The sequence below is a fragment of the Chiloscyllium plagiosum genome, unplaced genomic scaffold (genome assembly GCF_037043375.1).
Source record: "Chiloscyllium plagiosum isolate Xiang-an unplaced genomic scaffold, Cpla_swu_hap1 HiC_scaffold_7, whole genome shotgun sequence".
Lineage (NCBI taxonomy): Eukaryota > Metazoa > Chordata > Chondrichthyes > Orectolobiformes > Hemiscylliidae > Chiloscyllium > Chiloscyllium plagiosum.
In genome coordinates, this window is record NW_028270145.1 from 6,822,603 (window position 1) to 6,848,154 (window position 25,552).

At 38.4% G+C, this 25,552-nt stretch overlaps 1 protein-coding gene across 2 annotated transcripts in view; it reads right to left on the reverse strand.

Annotated features, from left to right (window-relative positions):
- Window positions 1-5,448: 5,448 nt before the first annotated feature.
- Window positions 5,449-25,552, reverse strand: part of LOC122551266 (serine/threonine-protein kinase 17B-like) — a 29,228-nt gene continuing 9,124 nt past the window's right edge. Inside the window, exons 3-8 of one of the 2 annotated variants that reach the window (XM_087988683.1) lie at window positions 24,794-24,938; window positions 21,682-21,808; window positions 19,925-19,973; window positions 19,244-19,339; window positions 14,197-14,376; window positions 5,449-7,284 (exon numbers count right to left, since the gene is read on the reverse strand). In XM_087988683.1, the coding sequence (XP_087844809.1) occupies window positions 7,008-7,284; window positions 14,197-14,376; window positions 19,244-19,339; window positions 19,925-19,973; window positions 21,682-21,808; window positions 24,794-24,938 (874 nt within the window). In that variant the 3' untranslated portion in view covers window positions 5,449-7,007. The remainder of the gene's footprint in view (window positions 7,285-14,196; window positions 14,377-19,243; window positions 19,340-19,924; window positions 19,974-21,681; window positions 21,809-24,793; window positions 24,939-25,552) is intronic. The other variant, XM_043692899.2, reaches the window with a different exon arrangement.

Sequence of the window (25,552 nt, forward strand, 5' to 3'; positions counted from 1 at the left end):
CTCAACCATATCATTAATATATATAATGAATAGCTGGGATCCAAGCACTGATTTCTGTGGTACCCTAATATTCACTGGCTGCCACTCAGAGAATGATCCATTTCCCTACTTTTTTCCTGTCTTCCAGCCAATTCTCTATCATGTCAGTACACTATCCCCATTCCTATATCTTTTAATTTTAAATGCTAATCTCGTATGTCATACCGTATCAAATGCCTTCTGAAAGTCCAAGTAAACCATATCCATTGTGGGCAGCACAGTGGTTAGCACTATTGCCTCACAGCACCTGAGACCTGGGTTCAATTCACGCCTCGGGCAACTGTCTGTGTGGAGTTTACACATTCGCCCTGTGTCTGCGTGGGTTTCCTCCTGGTGCTCCAGTTTCCTCCCACAGTCCAAAGATATGCAGGTTAGGTGAATTGTCCACACTAAATTGCCCATAGTGTTAGGTGAAGGGGTAAATGGTGGGTGGGTTGCTCTTCAGAGGGTCGGTGTGGACTTGTTAGGCCGAAGGGGCTGTTTCCACGCTGTAAGTAATCTAATCTAATCATATCCACTGGCTCCCCTTTATCAAATCTACTACTTACATCCTTGAAAATCCTAATATATTTGTAAAAACATTATTTCCCTTTCATAACTCCATGGTGTGCCCAATTCTGTCAGTTTTCCAAGTCCTCGGCTATTAAATCTTTTATCATGGATTTTAGCATTTTCTTTACTATCAATAGCAGGCTAACCAGTCTATACTTCCTTGTTTTCTCTCTCCCTCATTTTTTTAAACAATAGGGTAACATTAGTTACCTTCCAATCCATAGGAACAGTTCCAAAGCCTGTAGAATCATGAAAGGTGACCACTATTGCCTCTAATATTTCTAGGGTCATTTGCTTAATGTAAGATGGGGGGGAAAAAACTTTTTCTCACGGTGAGTGGTTAGGTCTGGAAAGCATTGCCTGAAAATGGGGTGGAGACAAGTTCAGCTGAGGCTTTCAAAAGATGATTATTTGCATAGAAGCAAAGTTCAGATTTATGGGGATAAGGCAAATGATTGGCACAAAATTAAAATGCTCAGAGAACCAGTGCAGACACGATGGGGTAAATGACCTAATCTGTACTCTGACAATTTTGTGATCTTCCAGCCTTGAACAACAGGGAAATCCCTTGAGAAAATACCAGTTTGAATGCACATTTCCTTCCCGAGATGTGGCAAATCAATGATTCTGTACTCTCATTCACAAGGTGGGAGTAAACATGGAATAATTTGTGCCAGTCCCTAGCATAAACCTTGTGCATAACCTTTAGCTTTAGGGTTGTCAATGCAGTGTCATAGTTTGTAGTCGTCAATGTCATGGTTCAAGGATCCCTGAAGTCATCTATAGTCAAAGAGTCCGTTGCTTGTGAGAAAGGAACAATGTTTGGCCATTACAACGTTTTATCCTTGGAATGTCTGAAAAAGTTGCTTATCACTTAAATGGATGTGACATCGACAGCAGAGTAGACATTTTAATTGTGCAGGCGCATTAAATTTTTACTGACAAAAATACAAGTACCTTTGCAGTGATATATCATGCCGCTGATCCTTTAGATATAATGGAAGAGAATAAAAAAGTCTTAAAGTGCAGTTCCAATTTGTGCAGCTGTGATGGTGGAGGCCTGCAATGTAATTGACTTTGTTGACACACAAGTCTAGGGCTACTGCCCCTCGGTACGTTTGGCATAGAGAGCACAGGCCCAGTTACAGGTTCATCCTTCTTCTTTAGAACCTCTCCAGGCTTTGGGATCACAAGCAGGTGTGAGCACAGAGGGCACCTCTGGATAATGCAGTAATAAAGCTTCTGGGAGTCATGTGACTTCTCTCTACGACTGTGTAGTGGCAGTCTCCACAAAGAAGGGGTATCTGCAGTGAGATCATGTCCCTCATCTCACTCCCCTTACCATTGATGCTGAGCACCTATAGCTAGGGCAACAGAATGCTTGTGACTGTTCATATCCATGAGAGTCATCAACCTGCCCACAGAGACAACCAAATGCATGAATGCCAAAGTCAGCAATATACTGATAATATTGGTGGACGGACCACTCTTCAATCCAGTTTACTGAGCCTTTGACATGCCTGAAGGAAGAAGGGGATTGAGAAAATGGTGAGTCATCAATCCCTTCTGAGGAGACATAAAAATTCCATCTAATGCATCATACTACAATGTTTCAAAACAAACAAAAGGAAATTCTTTTAAAAGGTTCTATATAAATCTATTATGAATTCACGGTTTCATGAGTCATCCCAATCTCAAATGAGGAAATGTGTCAAGTGATTAATGTATGGGGAAGAAATTTGCACATTATCAAGTAAAGAATTATTATTGCTAACACAAGTGTTCAGAACACCACACAAGGTTCTAAATCAACTGCGGTGTACTTAGATCACAGACACTCATTTCCCAACTATTTTAACTTTGGAAAAATCAGCAGCTGCCAATAGTGCAGCCTTCCCATGAGTCACTTATGATATTGGTACTGGGAATTTCGAGAGGTGCTGAACACTTAAGCTATAAAAGCTTGTAACAAGACTAAGTATTTGGGCCCTTGAGACAAGCAAAGAATGAACATTCATTTACATAACCCTTTTGAAAAGGGCTAACAAGACAGAATTTCCACTAATGGAGTCAGAGATGTACAGCATAGAAACAGACCCTTCTGTCCAACCTGTCCATGCCAACCAGATATCCCAACCGAATCTAGTCCCACCTGCCAGCACACAGCCCATATCCCTCCAAACCCTTCCTATTCATATACCCATCCAAATGCCTCTTAAATATTGCAATTGTACCAGCCTCCACCATTTCCTCTGGCAGTTCATTCCATACACATACCATCCTCCACATCAAAAGGTTGCCCCTTAGGTCTCTTTTATATCTTTCTCCTCTCACCCGAAACCTTACCCTCTAGTTCTGGACTCCCCAACCCCAGAGAAAAGACTTTGTCCATTGATCCTATCCATGCCCCTCAATTTTGTAAACCTCTATAAGGTCAACCCTCAGCCTCTGACACTCCAGGGAAAACAGCCCCAGCCTGTCCAACCTCTCCCTATAGCTCAAATCCTCCAACCCTGGCAACATCCTTGTAAATCTTTTCTGAACCCTTTCAAGTTTCACAACATCTTTTCGATAGAAAGACCAGAATTGCACACAATATTCCAACAGTATTTATAATTCATTCAATTAATCCAGATTGGAAAGTCCTGTTTGAGGTAGGAACATTAGTCGGGACAAATAGTACCCATGTGATCTTTTACATCCAAGTAGATACAAAGAATGATGGCCAACACCTCAGCCAAAAACTCACTGCATTTGTACTGGACTAGAATCTCAGCATAAATAGACCAACAGAATTTGAAGTAATTAAATGCAGCACGCAGTCATCATACTCCCAAATTGAATTATTGCTTACTGCTCTTAATTAGTGGCAGTGGATTTTTAATCAACCTTTTTAAACAGGCTATGACAGTGCTGGAGTAGATGGGACATGAACCCAGGCCTTCTGGCCAAAGTAGAGACACCTTCACTGCACCTCAGGTACACTCTTTGAAGTAGTATTAAGATTATTGTAATTGTTTTCTCCCTCTAAAACTACACTACAAACCAAGTCAGGATCTTCACCAATAGCAGTTTGAGACAAGTCACAGCATACTTAGGCAAGCTGATGAGCTTTTCTACCAGATCAAAGTTGAACAGCAAGTTGCATCAGGGATTTTCCAGTTTGATATTTGAAAACTCATTAATTATGCATAACTACTTACATTCCATTGAATCGATACAAAGCTTCATGATGAAGCCTTGCTCGATAATGGAAAGGGCAGAACAATTAAACAACTGCTCATGTTCTATCTTTATAGAACACAGAAGTATTAGGGAAGCAAAGTTCTTTTGGAAAATAGATGGAAGTAAAATTTGATATTGGTAAAAGAAAGTGTTGGAGAAAATAATGGGGCTGAAAGCTTATAAATCCACAGTGTCTGGTAATCTACATTCCATGTCACTAAAGGTGCTGGCCACAGAAACAGATGTTAGATGCCATTTTTCAAAATTCCATAAATTCTGGAATGATACTGGAGATTGGAGGGAACAAACATAACCCAACTAGTTAAAAAAAGGAGAAAACTAGGAACTTCAGGTTGATTAGCTTAACATCAGAACTAGGGAAACTGCTGAAACCCATCATAAAGTGTGCAACATTTCAAAGCTTACAGACAATGCAAAACCAGATGGGAGTGTGAGTGGTGAGGTGGACGTAAAAAGGCTCGAAGACAATTTAGGCAAGTTGATTGAGAAGGTAAATACAAGTCAGATACAGTATAATATGCATAAAGTGTGAAGCTCTCCAATTCAGTGCAAGAAACAGAATGGCAGAGTATTAATTAAATGTGCTGGATTAGGAAAGGTTAATGTACCAAATCAGCTGGTTGTCCTCACCGAAAGCAAGCAGTTAGGAAGGCAAATGGTATATTGGCCTACACTATAGGAGGGTTTGGGTACAGGAGCAAGAAAGTCTTACTGCAGATGTACAGGGGGCTTTGGTGAGATCACCACTAGAATATTACATGCAGTATTGGTCTTCATATTCAAGAAAAGGATGTAATTGCCAGAGGTAGTGTGGAGTAAAATTCACCAGACTTTTCTACCAGATCAAAGTTGAACAGCAAGTTGCATCAGGGATTTTCACCTGGGATGGCAGGTCTATTGTATGAAGAGATTGGGTCAACTGGGCCTCTATTCACTGGAGATCAGATGAATAAGAGAAAACCTCATTGAAACATTTAGAATTTTGAGAAAACAATTTGTTTCCCAGGCATATGGGTCCAGAGCAAGGGGTCACAGTCTCAGGGTACACAGGAAGTCATTTTGGATGAATGAGAAAAGATTTCTTCACTCAGGATGATGAACTGTAACTCTCTACCACAGATGCTTGTGCAGGTAGTGTCACTGAATGGTGACAAGAATCCAGAAAATCAGTGCACACCGTAGCTGGCAGCCTGTCAATACTAATACTCCTCCCGCTCCCACCACCCAAACCATTTCCCTCCACCCTCTCAGATATGACCTTGCACAACTTGTAAATTTGACTTTCTGGTTTTCCTTACCAATTTAGTTGGACCAGTGAAACCTATTCTCTTTATCTTATAGATGAAATTATCCTAAGAGCTACACATGAAAGGCTAAAAGACTGCACTCTATGACCCAGGTACTGTAAACTTGTGAAATCAATCTCATCTGCAGAACTCGGCTTTGTTTACCACGAGCTAATCAAAATGTCAAGATTCTAATTGAAGCTTGACCGAATTTGTACAAGACAAAACAATACATTTCACCCTAACGCAATGCTTTAGCCTTCTTAAAAATATAAAACACAAAGACAGACATCACTTTACTCTGGAAACAGCTTTAAAAATGAAGTTTTGCCCAATGATTAAAGTTTATTTGTATATAAACATTTGCTTCAAATTACAAAGACCTCAGTTCGAGCTTTAATGAAAAACTGCATGTTTCCTGAGAACTTATAATAATTTACAAAATGTCAAAAAAATAAATATTTCCAACTATGGAAAGCTATATTTCAGATTTAATTTTAAAATTAAAAAACATTCATGTAAATGTTTCAAAATTAGATAAGTTACCTTACAGTTCAAAATTTTCACAAATATCACCTTCATTGAGTTAAACATTATATGTATTCAATAATAGCAATGGCCCAGGGCCTGCTACATTAAAAGCATAGATTCAGGCTTCCTGTATGATTAAGTTTTGACTAGATATCTGAGAAGCATAAAATATTTTAATCTCTATGAAGCTAAAATATCTCTAAAAAGATGCAGGCAACTTATTTCCAAATATCCTAATTCTCAAATGACATATCACTTCCATGTCTTAAAGACCAAAAATCATTTGCCTTATTGTTCTAAAATAAGGCAACTGATATGTAATAGAAAAAGTGCATAATAATTGCTCCAAGTTTAATAGCTCCATCTGTTTTTCAAATATAATATGCTAATAATATCAGGAACACAGTTACAATCACTACTGAATTTCAGGAATTCCTTTTGAAATTTGACAATTAGCTTATTTGCATCAAATTAAAAGAATTTCAATAGTTACAAGCAAAGATTTTCCAACTTGGCCTTTGTTAGACCATAAATCTTTTTACAAAGCCATAAAGATGGTCACAGTAGGAAAAATCCTACAATGATACATGGAAGCAGTTATGCACTTTTAGCAGTTTGTTCAGAATTTTTCTTCTTTTGAGATTATATATACACATTTATGCTAAAAATTGAAAAACCCACATCTTTGCCAAACTAACAATGAATGCTGGCACAATGGTTAAAAGGAATGCAAGTTTTTTTTTGAAAGCAAGTTTCATTAAGGGAATCTTTGTATTGTGTGTAGAATTTGATTGCTTGGAAGAACAGTTATTAACCTGTAATTACAATTGCAATGCACCATTCAAGCATCATAATGAACCACTATCCAGGTGTTCAGATAGTTAAAATATATTCAAAGTTATCTTCAGGAGCTGTTGCAATGTGAATAATCTTAAGTAACTATTATAGAAAGGTTGTGGACTATAATTACTGATCCTAGTTACAGCTCTCCAATATATGCTAGCTGCCTAAAAAAAGAGACTGATACCTGGGTACAATCAGAACCTGTAGAAATGAAATGAATCAAGTAGATATTTTACTTTGCTCATTATCTTAAGCATACTAACCTTAATTCTAAACATTTTAAGAAGAGTATTTCCTATTGAGATAAGTGCAAAAAATGTTGATGTGTTTTCATGCAACTTTTTTTTTAAAAAGTGTGAAAGTGCTAACACATCAGCAACTGAGACACTGTTTATTTACCGAGAATGTTTATGCACTTGAGTCACATACTTTTATAAAGTGATTGATCCCAACATAAAAAAGGGGAAGATTCCCAAAGTGCTGTTTTCTTACAATTAACATACTCCAATTTTAAAACACCCATTCCCCTGTAATCTCATGACAACTTTTGTATGAGTCATCATATCGGAATCGTTTGGGTTCAACAGCCGATTCTTCAAAACCATTTTCTTTATCCAAATGTCTGCAGACACCAAATGTGAGAGATCGTATGGGATTTTCTTCTAAAGACTTAATGTATTCTTCCGACTGAGGAACACATGGCATAATTTCTGGTCCAGGATTACCCATCAATTCTTCTGCTTGCAGCCATGGATGAAAAAGACATGCTTCTGCATTTATTCGCTCCCTTCAAAGTAAACAGAATAGTTATAACTTGTCAAATAACTTTAAAAACAAAGGATAGACAACAATTAGAATTGAAATAGTTGCTTAGTCACATTAAAATAAAGCTAAATTTAAAATAAATTAAAATGAAATCTGCCATAATGATTTTAAAAAAGTTCAAGACCTACATTATGGTAATCTAAGAAGCCACTAATTGGTTCAACCATGCAAGCAAAGCATTATGAGCAAAAAACATTTTATTCAAGTCAATCGTTATCACTTTTTAAATATAATAATCCAATTCAAGGCTGATATGCATAATAGTGATACATATGTTACATAAGAGTATTTTTTCTTTTTTCAAATTAAAGCATCTATAAATATTGCAGAATTAAGGTTGTCATGACTTGGAGGTGCCAGCATTGGACAATGGTGGACAAAGTTAAAAATCACAACACCAGGTCATAGTACAATGGATTTATTTGGAAGTACTAGCTTTCGGAGCGTCGCTCCTTCATCAGGTGGTTGTCAATTAAGGTCAACAGAAAACAATACAGATTTCTTTAATAGATTTTTAAATTGGTGAAAACAGGGACACAATCCTATAAATTTTCACTTCCTGTCCAAGAAATGAAATTGACCCATAACCATTGATTTTTCTTCATGAATTAATATTGAAGAGTCAGCCAAAGAAACAAAACATTCTAGGCCTACATGAATGGACTAGTAGGAAAAAATGTGGATGACATCTTAGAAAGCAAGCAATACGGTTCCCATTTGTATTCTCTATTTCACAGGAAGCTAGTCTCAGTAACGGTGATCAGTTGCTGTAAAAATGCATCACTCACTGATGTCAGTTTGGGAAAGAAATCTGCTACCCTTATCTGGTGTGAACTACTTGCGGGTCCAAATCCATAGCAATGCGCTTGACCTGCAACTCCTCTCATGAGCAGTTAGGGATGGATAGCAAATGTTATTATTGTCAGTGACACAAAAATTTTGCGCGAATATCATGGAATACAGTGAGAACTAGCCATTTGGATACAGAACTGGCTCAAAAGGTAGAAGACAGAGGGTAGTGGTGGACGGTTGTTTTTCAGGCTGGAGGCCTGTGACCAGTGGAGTGTCGCAAGGATCAGTGCTGGGTCCACTACTTTTCATCATTTATATTAATGATTTAGTTTTGAGTATAAGAGGTACACTTAGTAAGTTTGCAGATGACACCAAAATTGGAGGTGTAGTGGACAGCGAAGAAGGTTACCTCAGATTTCAACGGGATCTTGACCAGATGAGCCAATGGGCTGAGGAGTAGCAGATTGTGTTTAATTTAGATAAATGCGAAGTGCTGCAGTTTGGGAAAGCAAATCAGAACAGGACTTATACACTTAATGGTAAGGTCCTCAGGAGTGTTGCTGAACAAAGAGACCTTGGAGTGCAGGTTCATAGCTCCTTGAAAGTGGAGTCGCAGGTAGATAGGATAGTGAAGGCGACATTTGGTGTGCTTTCCTTTATTGGTCAGAGTATTGACCACAGGAGTTGGGCAGTCACATGCATCTGTATAGGATATTGGTTAGGCCACTTTTGCAATACGGCGTGCAATTCTGGTCTCTTTCTCATCGGAAGATGTTGTGAAACTTGAAAGGGTTCTGAAAAGATTTACAAGGATGTTACCAGGGTTGAAGGATTTGAGCTATAGGGAGAGGTTGAATAGGCTAGGGCTGTTTTCCCTGGAGTTAGAGAGGCTAAGGGGTGACTTTATAAAGGTTTATAAAATGATGAGGGGCATGGATAGGATAAATAGTCTCTTCCCTGGAGTCCAGAACTAGAGGGCATAGGTTTAGGGTAAGGGGGGAAAGATACATTTTCACACATGTATGGAATGAGCTGCCAGAGGAAGTGGTGGAGGCTAGTACAATTGCAACATTTAAAAAGCATCTGAATGGGTATAGGATTGGAAGGGTTTGGAGGGATATGGGTAGTGTACTGGCAAGTGGGACTAGATTGGGTTGGGATGTGGTCGGTATGGACGAGTTGGACCGAAGGGTCTGTTTCCATGCTGTACATCTCTATGACTATGACTAGAAAAAGACAGATTTGGTAATTTCGAAGTGATCAATTTAAATGACAACTCCAAATTATAACATTTAGGAATAATATGGCAATTCTTCTAGGAAAATTACAAAGCAAGTTCTAAGCCAATCGTCTGAAGATCAGCTCAAGGAGACAAAGTTGACCCATTTCCAAATCCTTGAATTAAAATCAGTTTTAAAAATTGCTAAATGACAATAGAATTCACCTGTTTAGAAATGTTCCATCAACAAATACTTAAAATTTGATATACAGGCAAATGCTGACCTTGCCTGCAAAAAGGAAAAGCTGCACAACCATCTAAAAAGGTACAGTCTACATTCTCACTTTAATTCATGCAGAAAGCAGGCAAAGTGAAGCAACAACTGTTTGTGAATAGAATCATGAAACCAATTAATTTTTAGGGTCTGATAATTCCTACTACACCAGAGAACTCCTCATTCCAATTCTTAAGGGCCCAAAGCAGAAGACCAAAGGAGCAGAAATTAGGCCATTCTGCCCATCAAATCTGCTCTGCCATTCGATCATGACTGATAGGTTTTTCAACCCCATTCTCCTTTCTTCCCGCAACCTTTGATTGTATGACTCTTTCTTAAATATACACAATGACCTGGCCTCCTTACCCCTCCGTGGCAATGAATTCCATAGATTCACCACTCTCTGGCTGACGTTTCTCCTCATCCTTGTTTTAAAGGGGTCTTCCCTTTACTCTAAGGCTGTGCCCTCAAGTCCTTATCTCGCCCACCAATACAGACATCTTCCCAATGTCCACTCTGTTCAGGCCATTCAGTATTCTGCAAGTTTCAATCAAATCCCCTCCCTCCACTCTTCTAAAAACTCGATATATCCCAGAGTCCTCAAACATTTGTCATATTTTAAGACTTTCATTCCTGGGATCATTCTTGTGAACCTCCTCTGGACTTTCATCAGTGCCAATACATCCTTCCTGGAGGTATGGGACCCAAATTGCTCAAGACTAACTGTGGTCTACCTTCTCTCATCCTCTCAATACATGCACATTAGGAGATCTATAATAAGTTTAAAGTCCCATTCTCTTACTCCCAGTTTTCTGGATCCCATTAACCTTTTATTGCCATAAATTGGGTTCCCCCCCACCGCTTCCCAGTACATCCCAGAATGGACACTGTTCCAGTATTCCTCATCACAAGATGCCATTGCAGTGGTATTATATTTCAGGATCTTAATTCTCCAACGGATGAACCCTGTACCCTCTCACCAATGATCATAACCAGAAATTCTTTGACCCTTCACAAGGTTTGGCAGACACCAGGCATTAGCATTGTTCATAATCTACAATAGCTCACTCGAGTGCTGCCTGACCCCAATACTTCCTACCTTGACAAATCCTTATTCTTTCAATGATAACATTGTTCAGTACACCCATTCCAGTTCAGAGGTATCCCTGGATCATTTAAATTCTATTCAGTTTCAAGGGCATAATGCAGTCAGAAATCTCTCTGCCCTTCAAGATCTTAGGAGTTCCTTCTCTGTTCCCAGGAAATTCAATTCAATTTTTACAAATTTCCAGTAGTCTTGGAGTTTTAGTTCTTGTCTATTATAGCATAAAGGAAAATTCCTTTTACGAACCCTCTTAATTTTTCCTGGAACATTGTAAATAGATTTCCTGAAGGCTAAACTCTTCAGTTTTTCCCTTGGTTATTGAAGTCAAGGTATTGCTTTTGTATTCTAAAATGCTTGCATCGGTTTACATTTAAACTTTAGTGCTCAAAATTAGCCAATATAAAAATAAATATTTTCCCTATTGTATTCCAAATCTTTTAGTGTTATGCACCACCCCAACTGAAGACCCAAAATATGAATACTGCTAAATGACATGGATGAAGCAGTTGTAACATTTAAATGGTCTAGTGTTAATACAGTTAATAATTACAGATTGGAGTTATTCTCCAATGCTAGTCACTGAACAAAGCACAACTGAAGTTTGATAAGATTTGCTAGCAAATTTCCTTCCCCATATTAAAATAAGTTGCTAGTTTCTATTTCATCAGAAAAACAGATCATAGCCAGCCATTCAAACAAACAAAGTGTAACTACTTAGATTAGGATCAGTGTCAGTTTTATGACATCAGTACATGTTGCGTGTTCTGGAATATGCACTTTCACTTCAATTTCTAACTAAATGTTTTCCTTAAGGCACCGATAAGATATTTATGAAGTGATTCATCTCCTGAACTCATTTAATAAACAAATTTACAAATCATGATGTCCACCATGCTTAACTTATGAAAACTGAACAATTGAAGAACCCAAGGTTCACTCAAACGAAGTTAAGAATATTAAACCCTGATCAGTACCATTCTATTAATTATGCTGCCCTGATTGTGAATGGACTAAAAATTTGACTCTCCAGACTCTTTACATTTAAAACCAAGGCCTTGATTTCGTTATCTAGTCAAAAATTATAGCGCTACACTGGGCATTTTCACTTTTGCTGAAGAGCAGCAATCTACTATATTGTCGGGATGTTATCAAACTATTTGGATCTAAAATAGATTTACCATCCACAAATGATCAGTCAGGATTCCTTTAGCAAGTACACAACACACAAATTCGGAATCAGAAATAAAAATGTAAGTTGAAGTTGTCAGAAATATGGAGACACCCTGGATAGGTTAGTAGTATACTCACTGGAGTTAAGAAGAATGAGGGTATCTATAAAAATCTAACAGGGCTAGACAGTAAATGACTGGACAGCCCATAACTTAGGTAACAGTCTAAGAATATAGTATAGATCATGTAGGACTGAAATATGAGCCTGTGGAATTTATGTCAAAGATAGCACTTGAGGCCAAACCATTGAATTATTTTCAAGAAAGTTAGATACAGTTCTTAGGGAGAAGGAGATCAAAGGGTATGAGAAGAAAACATGAACAGGGTATGGAGTTAGATGATCAACCGTGTTCATATTGAGTAGTGAAGCACGTACGAAGGCCTACTCCTGTTCCTATTGTGTGTGTTTCTATATTCAACAGGTCTGGCAGCATTGACATATATGAACTACTGTCCCACCTTCACACTTATTTGCCAGTTTGCACCATTGCTTCGGCACTACCAGATATTTTAAATAAACAGTTCACTTCAAAATCAATTTACTGAGCTGCAATCTTGAAAAACTACCATATGATTTAAAATGCCACTCATAACTGGCAAAACATCAATAAAAGTAAAAAAGGACCAAACACTGGTGGAATATCACAGTTGTTAAGTCTCCAGAGAAGTTGATGCCCCTTCCAGTACATATAACTGTTTATCAAGTTCCACATTAACTAGGCTGTAATGAAAAGCCAGGGAACTACAGATCGTGAGCCTTACATTAGTGGTGGGTAAGTGTTGGAGGAGATTCTAAGGAACAGGATTTACATGTATTTGGAGAGGCAAGGACTGATTAGGGATAGTCAGCATGGCTTTTTGTATGAGAGGTAGTGTCTCACCAACTTAATTGAATTTTTTGAAAAGGTGACAAATAAGATTGTCTCCCACTCTGCCTTCATCATTGTCTACATGGACATCAGCAAAGTGTTTGACAGGATTCTGCATGGTAACTGATTAATAAGGTTTGATCACATAGGATCTAGGGGGAGCTAACCAATTGGATTGAAGGTAGGAGATGGAAGACATTGGAGGGTTGCTTTACAGACTGGAGGCCTGGGACCAGTAGTGTGCCACAAGAATTGGGGCTACCTCCACTGCCTTTGTCATTTACATAAATTTGGATGTGAATATAAGCGACATGTTTAGTAAGTTCGAGGATGACACCAAAATGGGTGGTCAAGTGAAGATTATCTCAGACTACAATAGGATCGTGATCAGATGAACCAAGGAATGGTAGATGGAGTTTAATTCGGATAAATGTAAGATGTTGCATTTTGGTAATATAAACCAGGACAGGACTTACACATTTAATAGTAGGGCCCTAGGAAGTGGTGCTAAAATAAAAAGACTAGCAGTGCTGGTGTATAATTCCTTGAAAGTGGAATCGCAGGTGGACAGGGTAGGGTAGGTAGTGCTTGCTTTCATTGGTCAGAACATTGAGTATTATAGGAGCTGGGATATCATCTTGAAACTGTACAGGACATTGGTAAGGTTACTTTTGACTACTGCAAACAATACTGGTCACCCTTCTATAGGAAGGACGTTGTTAAAATTGACAGGGTGCAGAAAATATTTTCAATCATGTTGCCGGGACTGAAGGGATTTAGGGAGAGGCTGAATAGATTGGAGTTTTCCTCCCTGGGGTATTGGAGGCTGAGGGTTGCCCTATAGAGGTTTACAAAATCATGAGGAGCATGGATAGAGTGAATAGGCAAGATCTTTTTGGTGGGGTTAGGATTGCAAAACTAGAGGTTTAAGGTGCGAGTGGAGACTTAAAAGACCCTGAGGGGTAACACTTTCATATAGAGAGTGGTGCGTGAATGGAATGAGCTGGCAGAGGAATTGGTGGACATTGAGGGATATGGGCCAAATGCTGGTAAATAAGACTAGGACAGATTTGGACATCTGGTCAGTATGGACAAGATAGATCAAAGGGTTTGTTTCCATGCTGTATGACTGACTCCATAATATTCCACATTTTCTTCAAGATTCATTTCATTAAGGTCAATTTTTTAAATTAAGAGAAGTCAAATTGCAGCTTTGCTTTGGGTGATAGCTTCCATGTTTTGTAACTTATCAAAAATATTAAGAACTTTAAAAAACTGAATTTTTTGCAGAATCTGTGCACCATTTTTTAGATGTTTTGTGGGTACATGACTTTATTCCACCCCCCCCCCCCCCCCCCACACCCCCACCCTCGATATGTACTCACTCAGGTTTTTTGACCAGAAGCTGCTGAATAAATTCAATAGCAGTTTTTGAAACTCCTTCAAATGTTTCTTCTGAATAATCAACATTAACTTGCGAGATATTGAGAAAAGTCTCTTGCTTATCTTCGCCCTGAAATGGAGACTTTCCTGTCAGCAACATGTATACCAATACTCCAATGCTCCTGTGGACAAGATAAAAACAAATCTGTAAAGCAGAATCTATAATGTCTTGTCAACTTTATGACAAGAATCCCCATTACATGCATTATGTATTGACAACATTTAAGATGGTATGATGAACAGTGGTTGATATGAATTTCTAAAATTTTAGATGTGCAATTATGAAAATGTCAAGGTGACAAGACTGTATTCTGTCCAAATAACCCCAGGCTGAAATATCGTAAAGCAAGAACGTACCAGCCCCTACTTCAAATTAATCTCTTTAGTTATGCCAGATATTGCAAGTACAGATCTGAAGGTAGAAATTGTGAAGTTGATCAAGATCGAGATAAAAAAAAAGACAGTTCCAAACCAGCTACATAAAAACCTTTGCATGCTCTGTAACATGTGCTTTTAACACATTCTGAAGTGGGACAGTCAGTTTAGGTGAACAGATTTCCAGCTTTGCCCAGTAACTGCAAGTTTACTAATTAATTTGAAGATTCAAGTAACAAATCAATAGCTCCTCATAAACCTTGGGAGATCCAATCACTGGTGACAAACTTGAATTTAGAGAGAACACTCATCTGGAAAGGTTAAAACTGTTTTGCAAGAATCAATACAGGAATTGCTGGTCTATATTATTCAAAGAAGAAATACAATCATCTAAGTACATTCAGGGTTATTGAAATTGAAGAACCTGAATGAAGGAGAGAGTTGAGGTGCTCTTCATCCATAAAAGATCCATATGGTTAATGTCTCAAATAGCCTCTCACTATGAAATTTGGGAATTTAGATTCTACAGTGGTGCTGCAACAATTTTTTTCCTAAAATAAGGAGTCAGAAATTCAATTGGAACATTGAAGTTAAGATAGCATTGCCAATAAATCATTTGATAAATTAACTTGATTGAGTTTTTTGGAAAAGTGACAAAGAAGATTGATGAAGGAAGAGAGTAGATGTTGTCTATAGGAACTTCAGCAGGGGGGAAAGAGATCAACATTAACATTAAAAAAAAAAGAGGTCCAATCAAATGTCTGATAACAGCAGGGAGGAAGTTGATCTTGAAACTGTTTGTACATGTACACAAGCTTTTATGTTCTCTTCCACCAGGCAGAAGACTCCTTCCACCTCTTATGTTGATTGCTTTCCCGATGCATCGGGAAATATAGGCAAGGTCGATGGATGGGATCCTGGTTTGCATGGCGGACTGGGCCATGTTCACAATTCTCTGTGGTTTATTTTTGTTTTGGGAACTAAGGTTGCCATACCGATAAAGCATCTATAAAAAAATTGAGAGAGACTTAAATGGACATGCCAAGTTTCCTTAGCTTACTAAGGAAGTAGCGACATTTTTGATGCCTTCTACTCCGTTTCCTGAAGTCAATAATCAGCTCTTACATTTTGAAGTTGATAGAGATTGTTGTCTTTAAGCACCATCTCCTTCCTATACTCTATTAGTTCTTTGAGATCCAACCTATAACAACATCAGCAGCAAACTTGGAAATGAAGTTGGTGTGGAATTTAGCCACACAGTTGTGCGTGTATAAAGGAGTATAGTAGGGGGTTAAGTATGTCGCCTTGCAGGGCACCAGTGTTGAAGATTATCATGGAGGTGGTGTTGTCGTCGATCCTTAATGGCTGCGGTTTGTCAGTCAGGAAGTCGAGAATCCAGTTACAGAGTGCAGACAAGTTTGTTTGAAATTATGGTGCCAAGGTGGAACTGTAGTCAATATGTAAGAGTTTGATGTAGATAACCTTGTTGCCCAGATGTTCCAGGGATGAGCACAGGGTCAAGAAGGTGGTGTCTGCAGTGGACTGGTTGAGTGAGTAGGCAAATTGCAAAGCAATTTGGCAGGTTCAAAATTGATGTGAGCCATGACCAACCTCTCTAAGCATTTCACAATTATGGAGGTCAGCACCACCAGTTGGTAGTGAGCATGCTGCATGATTTTTCTTTGGCACTGGAGCAGGTAGGAAGGAGAGGTTGAAGACGTTTGCAAATACTCCTATCAGCTAATTTGCACAGGATCAGAGTGCAGGCCAGGGACTCCAACTGGGCTGCTCGCTTTCTGTGGGTTCACCCTTAAGTTTGCAAATGACACCAAAATTGGTGGGATGGTGGACTACGAGTTTATCACTGAGCACAATGGAGCCTTGATCAGAAAAATTTAGATAAATGTGAAGTGCTGCTATTTTGAAGTGCAAATTAAGAAAGGACTTATACACTTAAGGGTAATGTTCTGGGGAGTGTTGCCGAACAAAGAGACCCAAGGGTGCAAGTGCATAATTCCTTGAAGGTGGAGGTGCAGGTTGACAGGGTGGCGAAGACAGCATTTGGCACACTGTCCTTTATTGATCAGAACATTGAGTATAGGAGTTGGAATGTCATGTTGCAGTTGCACAGGATGTTAGTGAAGCCACTTTTAGGATACTGCATTCAATTCTGGTCTCCTTGCTCTAAGAAAGTTGTTGTTAAACTTGAAATGGTGCAGAAAATATTTACAAGGACGTTGCTGGGATTGGAGGGTCTAAGTTATAGGGGAAAGGCTGGAGCTGTTTTTCCTGTAGCATCAGAGGCTGAGGGGTGACCTTATAGAGGGATATGGAGAGGGCGAATAGCCACAGTCTTTTTCCCAAGGCAGGGGAGTCCAAAACTAGATGACATAGATTTATGGAAGAGCAGAGGGACTTATGAGAGACGGAGGGGCAACGTTTTATGGAGACACACATTTCTTTGTGCACATGGAATGAGCTGTCAGAGGAAGTGGAGGTGGGTACAATTACATCATTTAAAAAGCGTCTGGATGAGCACATGAATAGGAAGGGTTTAAAAGGCATATGGGTCAACTGCTGGCAAATGGAATGAGATCAGTATAGGACATCTGGTCGACAGAGACAAGGTGGACCAAAGTCTGTTTTAGTGCTGTATGACTCTAAAAGACTCTAAAATGATTCAAGCTACCTGATGGGACTAGTACTTAAATATTTACCAGGTTAACTTTTTATGACCTACAGAATGGGAGCTTAGAGGCCAGAAGCAGGATTCAGTTCAGGAAAAAAAAAAAGTTCATCCATACCCGCAAAACAACAGTTTAAGTCGTGGCAGTCGCCATGATTAGGGTTGGAAAAAAAAAGTCTGAAGCTGGTTTGGCAGCCTTTAATTTTTATTCTTAGAATTCAGTGAGAAAATCAGTTATCCTGGGTGGTGTGTACCTTAGGAGAAGTAGTAGCAGACAGAATCACATCTGGTAAATGCTCAAGTTCCTGAAAGGCTTGCAATATTAATGAAATAAAATAAAACAGAGTTAGGAGTGCAACTTCACTGGTTTGATAGTCTGCAAAAAGGCTATGGAAAGGGATTGAATCTCTTTCTTTGCTCTTCATGATGAGATCTATCCAAACTATTTTTTATATATTTTCATGTAGTTGTTTATGATATAACGAGTTTCTTCAATGGAATCGGCTTTAACAGTTGAACAATTAAGATTATTATTTGTAGAATACAAACTTTCCTTGCCTGTATTGGCTATAACACTATCCCAGCCTCAATCGTTTAAATTGTGTGGCTATTGTGCCATTTTCTTATAACGTGAGATTGCACGAGAACAGAACTATTGTGTTACATCAGAATTGACTGTATGATTTTGATTCATATTCTGGGTACAATAAACTGACGCTCTTACTCAAAAATAGATTGACAACCTGGTTAGATAGTGTTGTTAAGTTACTAAACATAAGGAAACTAAGAGACAAAATAAAATTAAAATCATTTGATTCTGGAAGAGTTCCAAAGTTTCCAAAAAAATGCCACGGTAATATAATTTAAAACGGGAAGGAGCTAACCAAAAAATAACTATTGGCCAGTTAGCTTAATGTGCTTCATTGGGAAAATATACACTTCAGTGTCTATTACAAAGTGAAGCGTTTAGAAATACATGATATAAATCAAGCAGAATCAGCATCACTTCATGACAGGGAAATCGTGCCTAACAAGATTACTAAAAGTCTGAGATAACAAGCAGGGAAGTAGTAGAGGTAATGTATTTGGGTTTTCAGAAGATATCACACCATAACGTTACCTAAGAGGAAAGCCCATGATGTTGGATGTAGCATATTAGCATGGAGATATTTGGCTAATTAATAGAACACTGTCAGGAGAAAGAGGGCATTTTCAGGATCACAACCTGCAACTAGTGGAATGCCGCAGGGATCAGTGCCAGGGCCACAATTAATTTTGATTAGATATTAATGATTTTATGAATGTGAATGTACTATAGCCAACTTTGCAGATAACAAAGATAGGTTAGAAGGCAAGTAGTGATGTTGAAACAAAGAGGAATATACAGACTGGTTACGCAAATGGGTAAAAACTCAGCAGATGGAATATAATGTGGGAAAAGAGGAGGTTGTGCACTTTGACAGGATGAATACAGAAGTTGAATGTTATTTAGAATGGAAAAAGACTGCAGAATGTTTTAGAAAAGGGATTTGGAAGTCCCTCTCCATGAATCAGAAAAACCTAGTAAAGTTTAACAGGTAATAGGGAAGCAAAATGGAATATTGGTCTTTATTTCAAAGTGAATAAAGCATAGAAATAGGGAGGTTTTGCACAAACTATACAACATACTAGTTAGATCACAACCTTGTACCCCTTATCTAAACAAATAGTGGCATTATTTAAAGCAACATTTCCACCTAATGACAAATTCAATTTATATTGTACGAAGATGGATATAGTCCTTTGGAAGAAATTAGATCATTTTGTATTATATTATTACTTTATTGATTATTTTCTTAAAAACATTTCACTGAACTTCAAGGACTGGGGAGAAAATTAAACAAAAAACTTCAAAGACTACGGATTACCAAGCAGCAAGTAAGTGGTACCTGATGTTTGAATAAGAAAGGTCTTCTATGACCATTTGAAGAAATACTGGAAAATTCATTAAGCTTGCCGTCGAGGGACAATCTTGAGGAATCCCACTATGAGTGCAATTCAATAGTTAACAAGAAGTTATCATGTTAGGAAAGCAAAAAATTGAAGTATAGCCTTGGGCCCTGAGAATTACTTTGGAATAGCTCGTGGAGAACTGAACACCTATTTAAGGGACAGTGTAAAGCATATCTGTGAAGTGGATTTTTCTATTGTGTTAAAAATGAAACATTCAGATCTACTCCTTAAAAACTAAAGATGCACACAAAAATATTGCTTAGTCAATACTGCTTTCAGTTTGTACCAACAGTTTAAACACAAAATATGGCTTGCATTCTGTTAGTTATGAAACGAAAAGCCTCCTTTTTTTTTTTAAAAAGTACTAACTCTACGGAGATGGCAACAGAGAAGCAAATGTTCGAGCTACAGAGCAATGTCAGTAGCAGTAATATGCGACAAAGATAACCAATTTCAGGTGAATCTGCACTGGAATGAAATTGTGTGGATCCTGCAGTATACATTTCCTCCCATTTACTGGCCTGCAGATTCACTCACCACAAAACTTTACTCACTTTGTTGGAACCACTCTGAAGGGCTGAAAGAAATACTACTATTACCAAAAAATAGTAACGTACCACATGTCTGTTTCTGTTGAAATTGGGTCATAGTTCAAGATTTCAGGAGCTGCAAAAAGAAAAACTATATTAAGTTGAAATATTCTTAAGATTAACTTCTATGAAGTGCAAATTATGTTTAATGTACAACTAAAAAAGCTTGAGTAATGAGAAAAGGTAGATAAAAAGGAGAATCTGTGGATGAGGTGCCTTTTGGAAATCCAAATGTATTCAGTAAGGGCTCAATAAAAAGATTGTACAAGGGCTCACAGGTTGGGGTTATACATTAGCATGGACAGCACAATTATTAATGGATGGAAAGCAGAGAGTAGGAATAAATGAGACTTGTTAAAAGTTGGTAGGTTATAAACAGTGGGGCACCATAAGGATCAGTGAGAGGACTTCAGCTACATGCTATCAAAATCAACTTGGATGATTGAACGGAGACCAAATTTAGTGATAACGCAAAGTTAAATTGGACAGTAAGCCTGGGGATAGATGTGGAAGAATATACACTGCTTAAATCAAAGTGATAGGTGGAGCATAATATAGAAAAATGAGAGAATTCCCATTGTAAGTATTAATTAAATGATAACCAAATGTTTGTATTCCGATAGATTTTGGTGCCTTCATACAAAAATATGAATGACAATGGCTACAGCAAACAACTAGGATGGCAAATAGTATGGTTGATAAGTCTTTATTATGAATGGAGCTGGAGTTTGTATTCTTCGTACCATGTAGCTGAAGTCCTCTCACTGATCCTTGTGGTGCCCCACTGTTCTCGACCCCTGATTGAGTATGTCAACTCAAAAATATCTTCTCTACTGAGAGAAAACCCAGCGTAATGAATCTTCAAACAGAATGTCATCCCTAGAACTATTTTTGTATTTTTTTTCTGCATCCTGTCTGAAGCTTTCATATCCTAAGTGTGATGCAAGAACTGGACACGACTCCAATGTAGGGAAAAACTGTGTTTTTTAAAATGTGTTCATAGTTTCCTTATTTTTGTATTTCATGACTGTTTATAAAATTCAAAATCCAGTATGCTTACTTAATTACTTTCTCAACCTAAGCTACCAACCATCTCTTCATATATGCTCCCACGTCCTATTTCAAATTACACCCCTTGATGTTTTCCTGCCTCATTCTTCCTTCCAAAAGTGCATCCTATTAAATTTTTACCTGCCAGATAGATACCTATTCCACCATGTCCATGTCCTCTTAAACATTTGTACAGGTTAGGAGTAGGCCAATTTTGTCACGAAGTCTATCACTCTCTACTTTGAGATTGTTACCTGTCAACATAGAAAGGGGAAGGAAGCCAAAGCTCCTTAAGTAAAAAGAGTATTAGGTTCAAAAGCTGATCAAAGAAATGTCTTTTAAAAGACAGTCATATGGCAGAGGAATGCAGTGTGTAGCAAAGTTTAGGAATTTGAGGAAAGCAACACAAAAAAAAGGCTCAATATTCTGGCCATCACAAACTGAACCACCATGTTTCATTACATATCAAAAGGAGGATTCTTGGATCCCAGCAAGGAGACCCCACCTTCAGAAAAAATAAAGTTTACAAAAACAGTCAGTCAGTCATTCATTCAACAAATAATGCCCATGCAACACAACAAATAATCCAAAGTTAAGTACTACCCTGCAAGTTAAACCTCAGCACAAAACTGGTTGCTTGCACTGTCTTGAAGTGTAGTTCACCACTGAGCACACAAGTAGTACATTTTAAACAAATTCTATAAATGTCCTTTCAAAAGAAAAACGAGTCTTACCAATGTACTCAGGTGTTCCAGTGATTTCTCTTAATTCACCAACATTGTCCACTCTCCTGGACAAGCCAAAATCAACAATCTTTATATCACCCAATGGGGATGAGCTGGTTAATAAAATATTCTGTGGCTAAAAGGAAAATCACGATAATAAATGCAAAAAATTAGCTAAAATGTGAACAAAAGTAGTGCTAAAAATGTCAATTTATTATGGACTTGTATGTATACCAGCATAATTTAAAAATATTTAGCCACTATACAAGTTGTTTTTCTAGCAATAAGTTTGTGGAATGTTGGGTAATTTCCTCAAGAATAGATTTATGAGTCATAGCATCACTAGGCCACATTCAAATGATGTCAATAACTAAAGAGTTTCCATGGCTTGAAAAGTAATTTGCACAATCTGTGGGAATTGGTTAAGAATAGAAACCTGTTTAAAAGGCAAAAGTAAAGAACCTATGCTGTAGGAAAAAAAGTGAAAAGAATATGGCAGGTTGTTATACATTTTAAGAAGAATCAAAAAAGGTGTTAATTTGCATAGATGAAATCTGCAAAAACCAAAATATTCCACACAAGTATTCCTAACTTTTAAATTTTCTCCCCTTTCCAGAATACAGCATTTAGACTGGCCTTCAGAAAATAGTGTTTGAATTCATGTTATTGTGCTAAACTTCAAAACTTTGCACAAGTAACTGGATGTGAAATGTCAACTATGCTTTCTCTCCACAGATGCTACCAGACCTGTTGAGTTTCTCCAATAACTCCTGTTTTTGTTCAGGACAGGATCAGGGGGACTGGGGATGCACAATAGACACAAAAGGAGGTCGTGTTCATGCACTAAAATTGTTAAACTCAATGTTGAGCCCTGAAGGCTGTAAGGTACCTAGGTGAAACATGACTTCACTAATCAGCACTACCTCACAATGTCATAAAGCTGCACTGCCCCAAGCCTCTACTTCGTTCTCCAGTTCATTTGACGTTCTAAAAAGAAAACTCTCTCTTCCATTCAGACATACAGCATGGAAATGGACCCCTCGGTCCAACTAGTACTTGTCAACCATAATCCCAAACTAAACTAGTTCATTTGTCTGTGTTTGGCACATATCCCCCCCTTGACATCTTCTTTATGTATCTGTCCAAATGTCTTTAATGTAACTGTTTCTGCATTCACCACTTCATCTGGCAGTTCATTCCACTCACAAACCACTAAAAAAAATTGCCCCTCATATCTTCTAAATCTTTCTCCTCTCACCTTGTAAATACACCCCCTAGTTTTGAACTCCCCGTCTTGGGAAAGACTCTTGCTATTCACATTATCTGCGCCTCATGTGGAATTGGAAACATTTATCAATTTCACCTCCAACATCCTCTCAAACTCCTCCCTTGACATCTGTTTCTATTTCTAGGGATGCCACCTCCCTTAGGGGTGCCTCAAATGTCCACCCTTTTCCTCAACCAAGGATGCCCACTGTTATGGACAGGCTCCTTAGCTGCATCTGACCCACGCTCACACTTCCTTCTTCACCCCTTTTCTGCCCTCCCACAACAACCAGCCTTTAGATGAAAAGGATCGAAAGGTGCTATCTGTCACCTCCAGCGAGATGTCATGACCAGACATACTCTACTCTTCTTTGTCAGCTTTCCACAGGGACCGTTCCCTCTTGGACGTTTTTATTTCTTCCTCCATTCCCAACACTACCTCACACCCCAACAGCATCTGCCTAGGCAATCACAGGTGTAACACCTGCTAGTTTACCTCCTTCCTATCCTCGACACCAGAAATAATTTTCAGGTGAAGCAGCAATTTACTTATACTTCATTCAATTTAATCTATTGTATTTACTGTTCATAATGCGGTCTCCTCTACACTGGGGAGATAAAACACAGCCTATGTTTTCTGCAAAGCAGTCACACACACCGTCAGTACAAATGAACCTGACCTTTCATTTGCCTGCCACTTCAACATACCATCTTGCTCTCAGGCCAAGATTTTTGTTGCAGGCCTACTGCAGTGGTTCAGAGAGGTGCAGCGCAAGCTTGAAGCATCTTATTTTAAACTTGGGGATCCCACAGTCTCTAAGACACACCAATGCATTCAACTTGTTTAGAACAGATATTATTCTTGCATGTTTTTTTAACCCACCCCCCCACACCCTGTTGTGACACAGCACAGCCTCACCATTCTAATTCACAGCTCTTATTCAACTTCTCTTCCATCCTGGCCAACAATCAATAATCCCCATGAATGCCTACCCCTTTCATATCTTTCTATCTCCTGCTCACTCTCAGCTCCATCTCCACCCACCTGCTTACCTTCACTTTGCTCCCCTTCAAAGCCTCGTTGTCAGCTTGCAAAAGTGGTGTTTATGAAATCAGTTCTGAAGAGTGACTGGACTTGAAACATTAACTTTCTCTCCACAGATGCTGCCTGATCTGCTGAGTTTCACCAGCAATTCCTGCTTTTGTTGTGGAAGATAAGGTGTTGCCCCTCCAGGGGGAGTTGAGCCTTACTGCATACTGCAGCAGGCCTGAGACAGAAATGTTGACATAGGAACAAGGTGATGTGTTAAAGTGCGGGCAACTGGAAGCTCGGGGTCATTTTCACAAACAGTGCATAGGTGTCCAGCAAAGGAGGTCACACAGTCTATGACTTGTCTCCCCAGAGAGGTTGCACGGTGTGCAGTGAATATAATAGTGAAGTGCAGGCAAGTTGCTGCTTCACTGGAAATTGTGTGGGGAATCTTGGATGGCAAAGAGGGAGCAGATTAACAGGCAAGTGTTGCATCTATGATTGCATGGGCAGGTGCCATGGACTGGGGTGAAGTGCAGGAGGAATGGTCCAGGGTGCTCTGGAAGGAACAAGTCCTGCAGAACACTGACAAGGGAGGGAAGGGAATGAGTCTAGTGGTGGAATAGATAAAGGACAGGGATTTCTAAGAATATATTTTTTATATATTTTGTTAAAATACAGAAATAAACAGAATTACTTACCAGTCTTCAAGAGTCTAAAATATTCAGAATGTTTTAAACCAAGCTATTACTTTCAAACAGACTTGTCAACAGCTCACTTGTGAAACATCTTCTCAAAATAAGGTCTTACTTCAAAAAAACCTACCTTTAAGTCTAGATGTACAATATTGTTTTGGTGCAGGAAAACTACTCCTTCAAGAGTCTGTCGAAGAAGTCTGATTACATCCCTTTCGGAGAGCGCTTCATCTCGATCAGCTACACACAGATTAAAGACTTCTCCCCCAGCAGCACTGGAAAGGAACATTTAAGTATGAAAAACAATATTGGTTCTAATTCTTATCTTCCCCTGGCATTTTCTATTAATTGTTTAAAATTCATGCTCTCTGGTGATTAATCTGTTAATAGTAACAGTTTGTCTTCATTCATTCTATCAAAATACTCAACTCTGTTTAAATCAGAGAATGTTATTGCAATGAAATCAAAGTAAAGATCCCCAGCTTTTTTAGTTTGTACACATAACTACAGCTCTAGATTCTTGGCACTGTTCTGGTAGATCTCCTATGCATGTTTCCAGAAGCCCTCATCCAGAACTTTCTAGCCAAGATCTAACTAGCAATTCACAAAGGTTCAGCATAAATTCCTTGCTTTTATACTATATGACTATATTTACAAAACTAAAGATTCCGTGCATACGTTTATTTAATTTGTCCAGCTACCTTCAAGTTAATGGTACTTGAAGTAAACTCCCAAGTCTGTTCCTCAATATATAATTAATATTGCATAATTTGTCTATTTTGCCTCACCTACATTCTTCTTTCCAAAATGCATCACTTCATTCTCCTCTGAAATATATGCCTGCTCTTTTCAGATGTCTGATAGTACAGTGAGAAGGATAATACCTTTT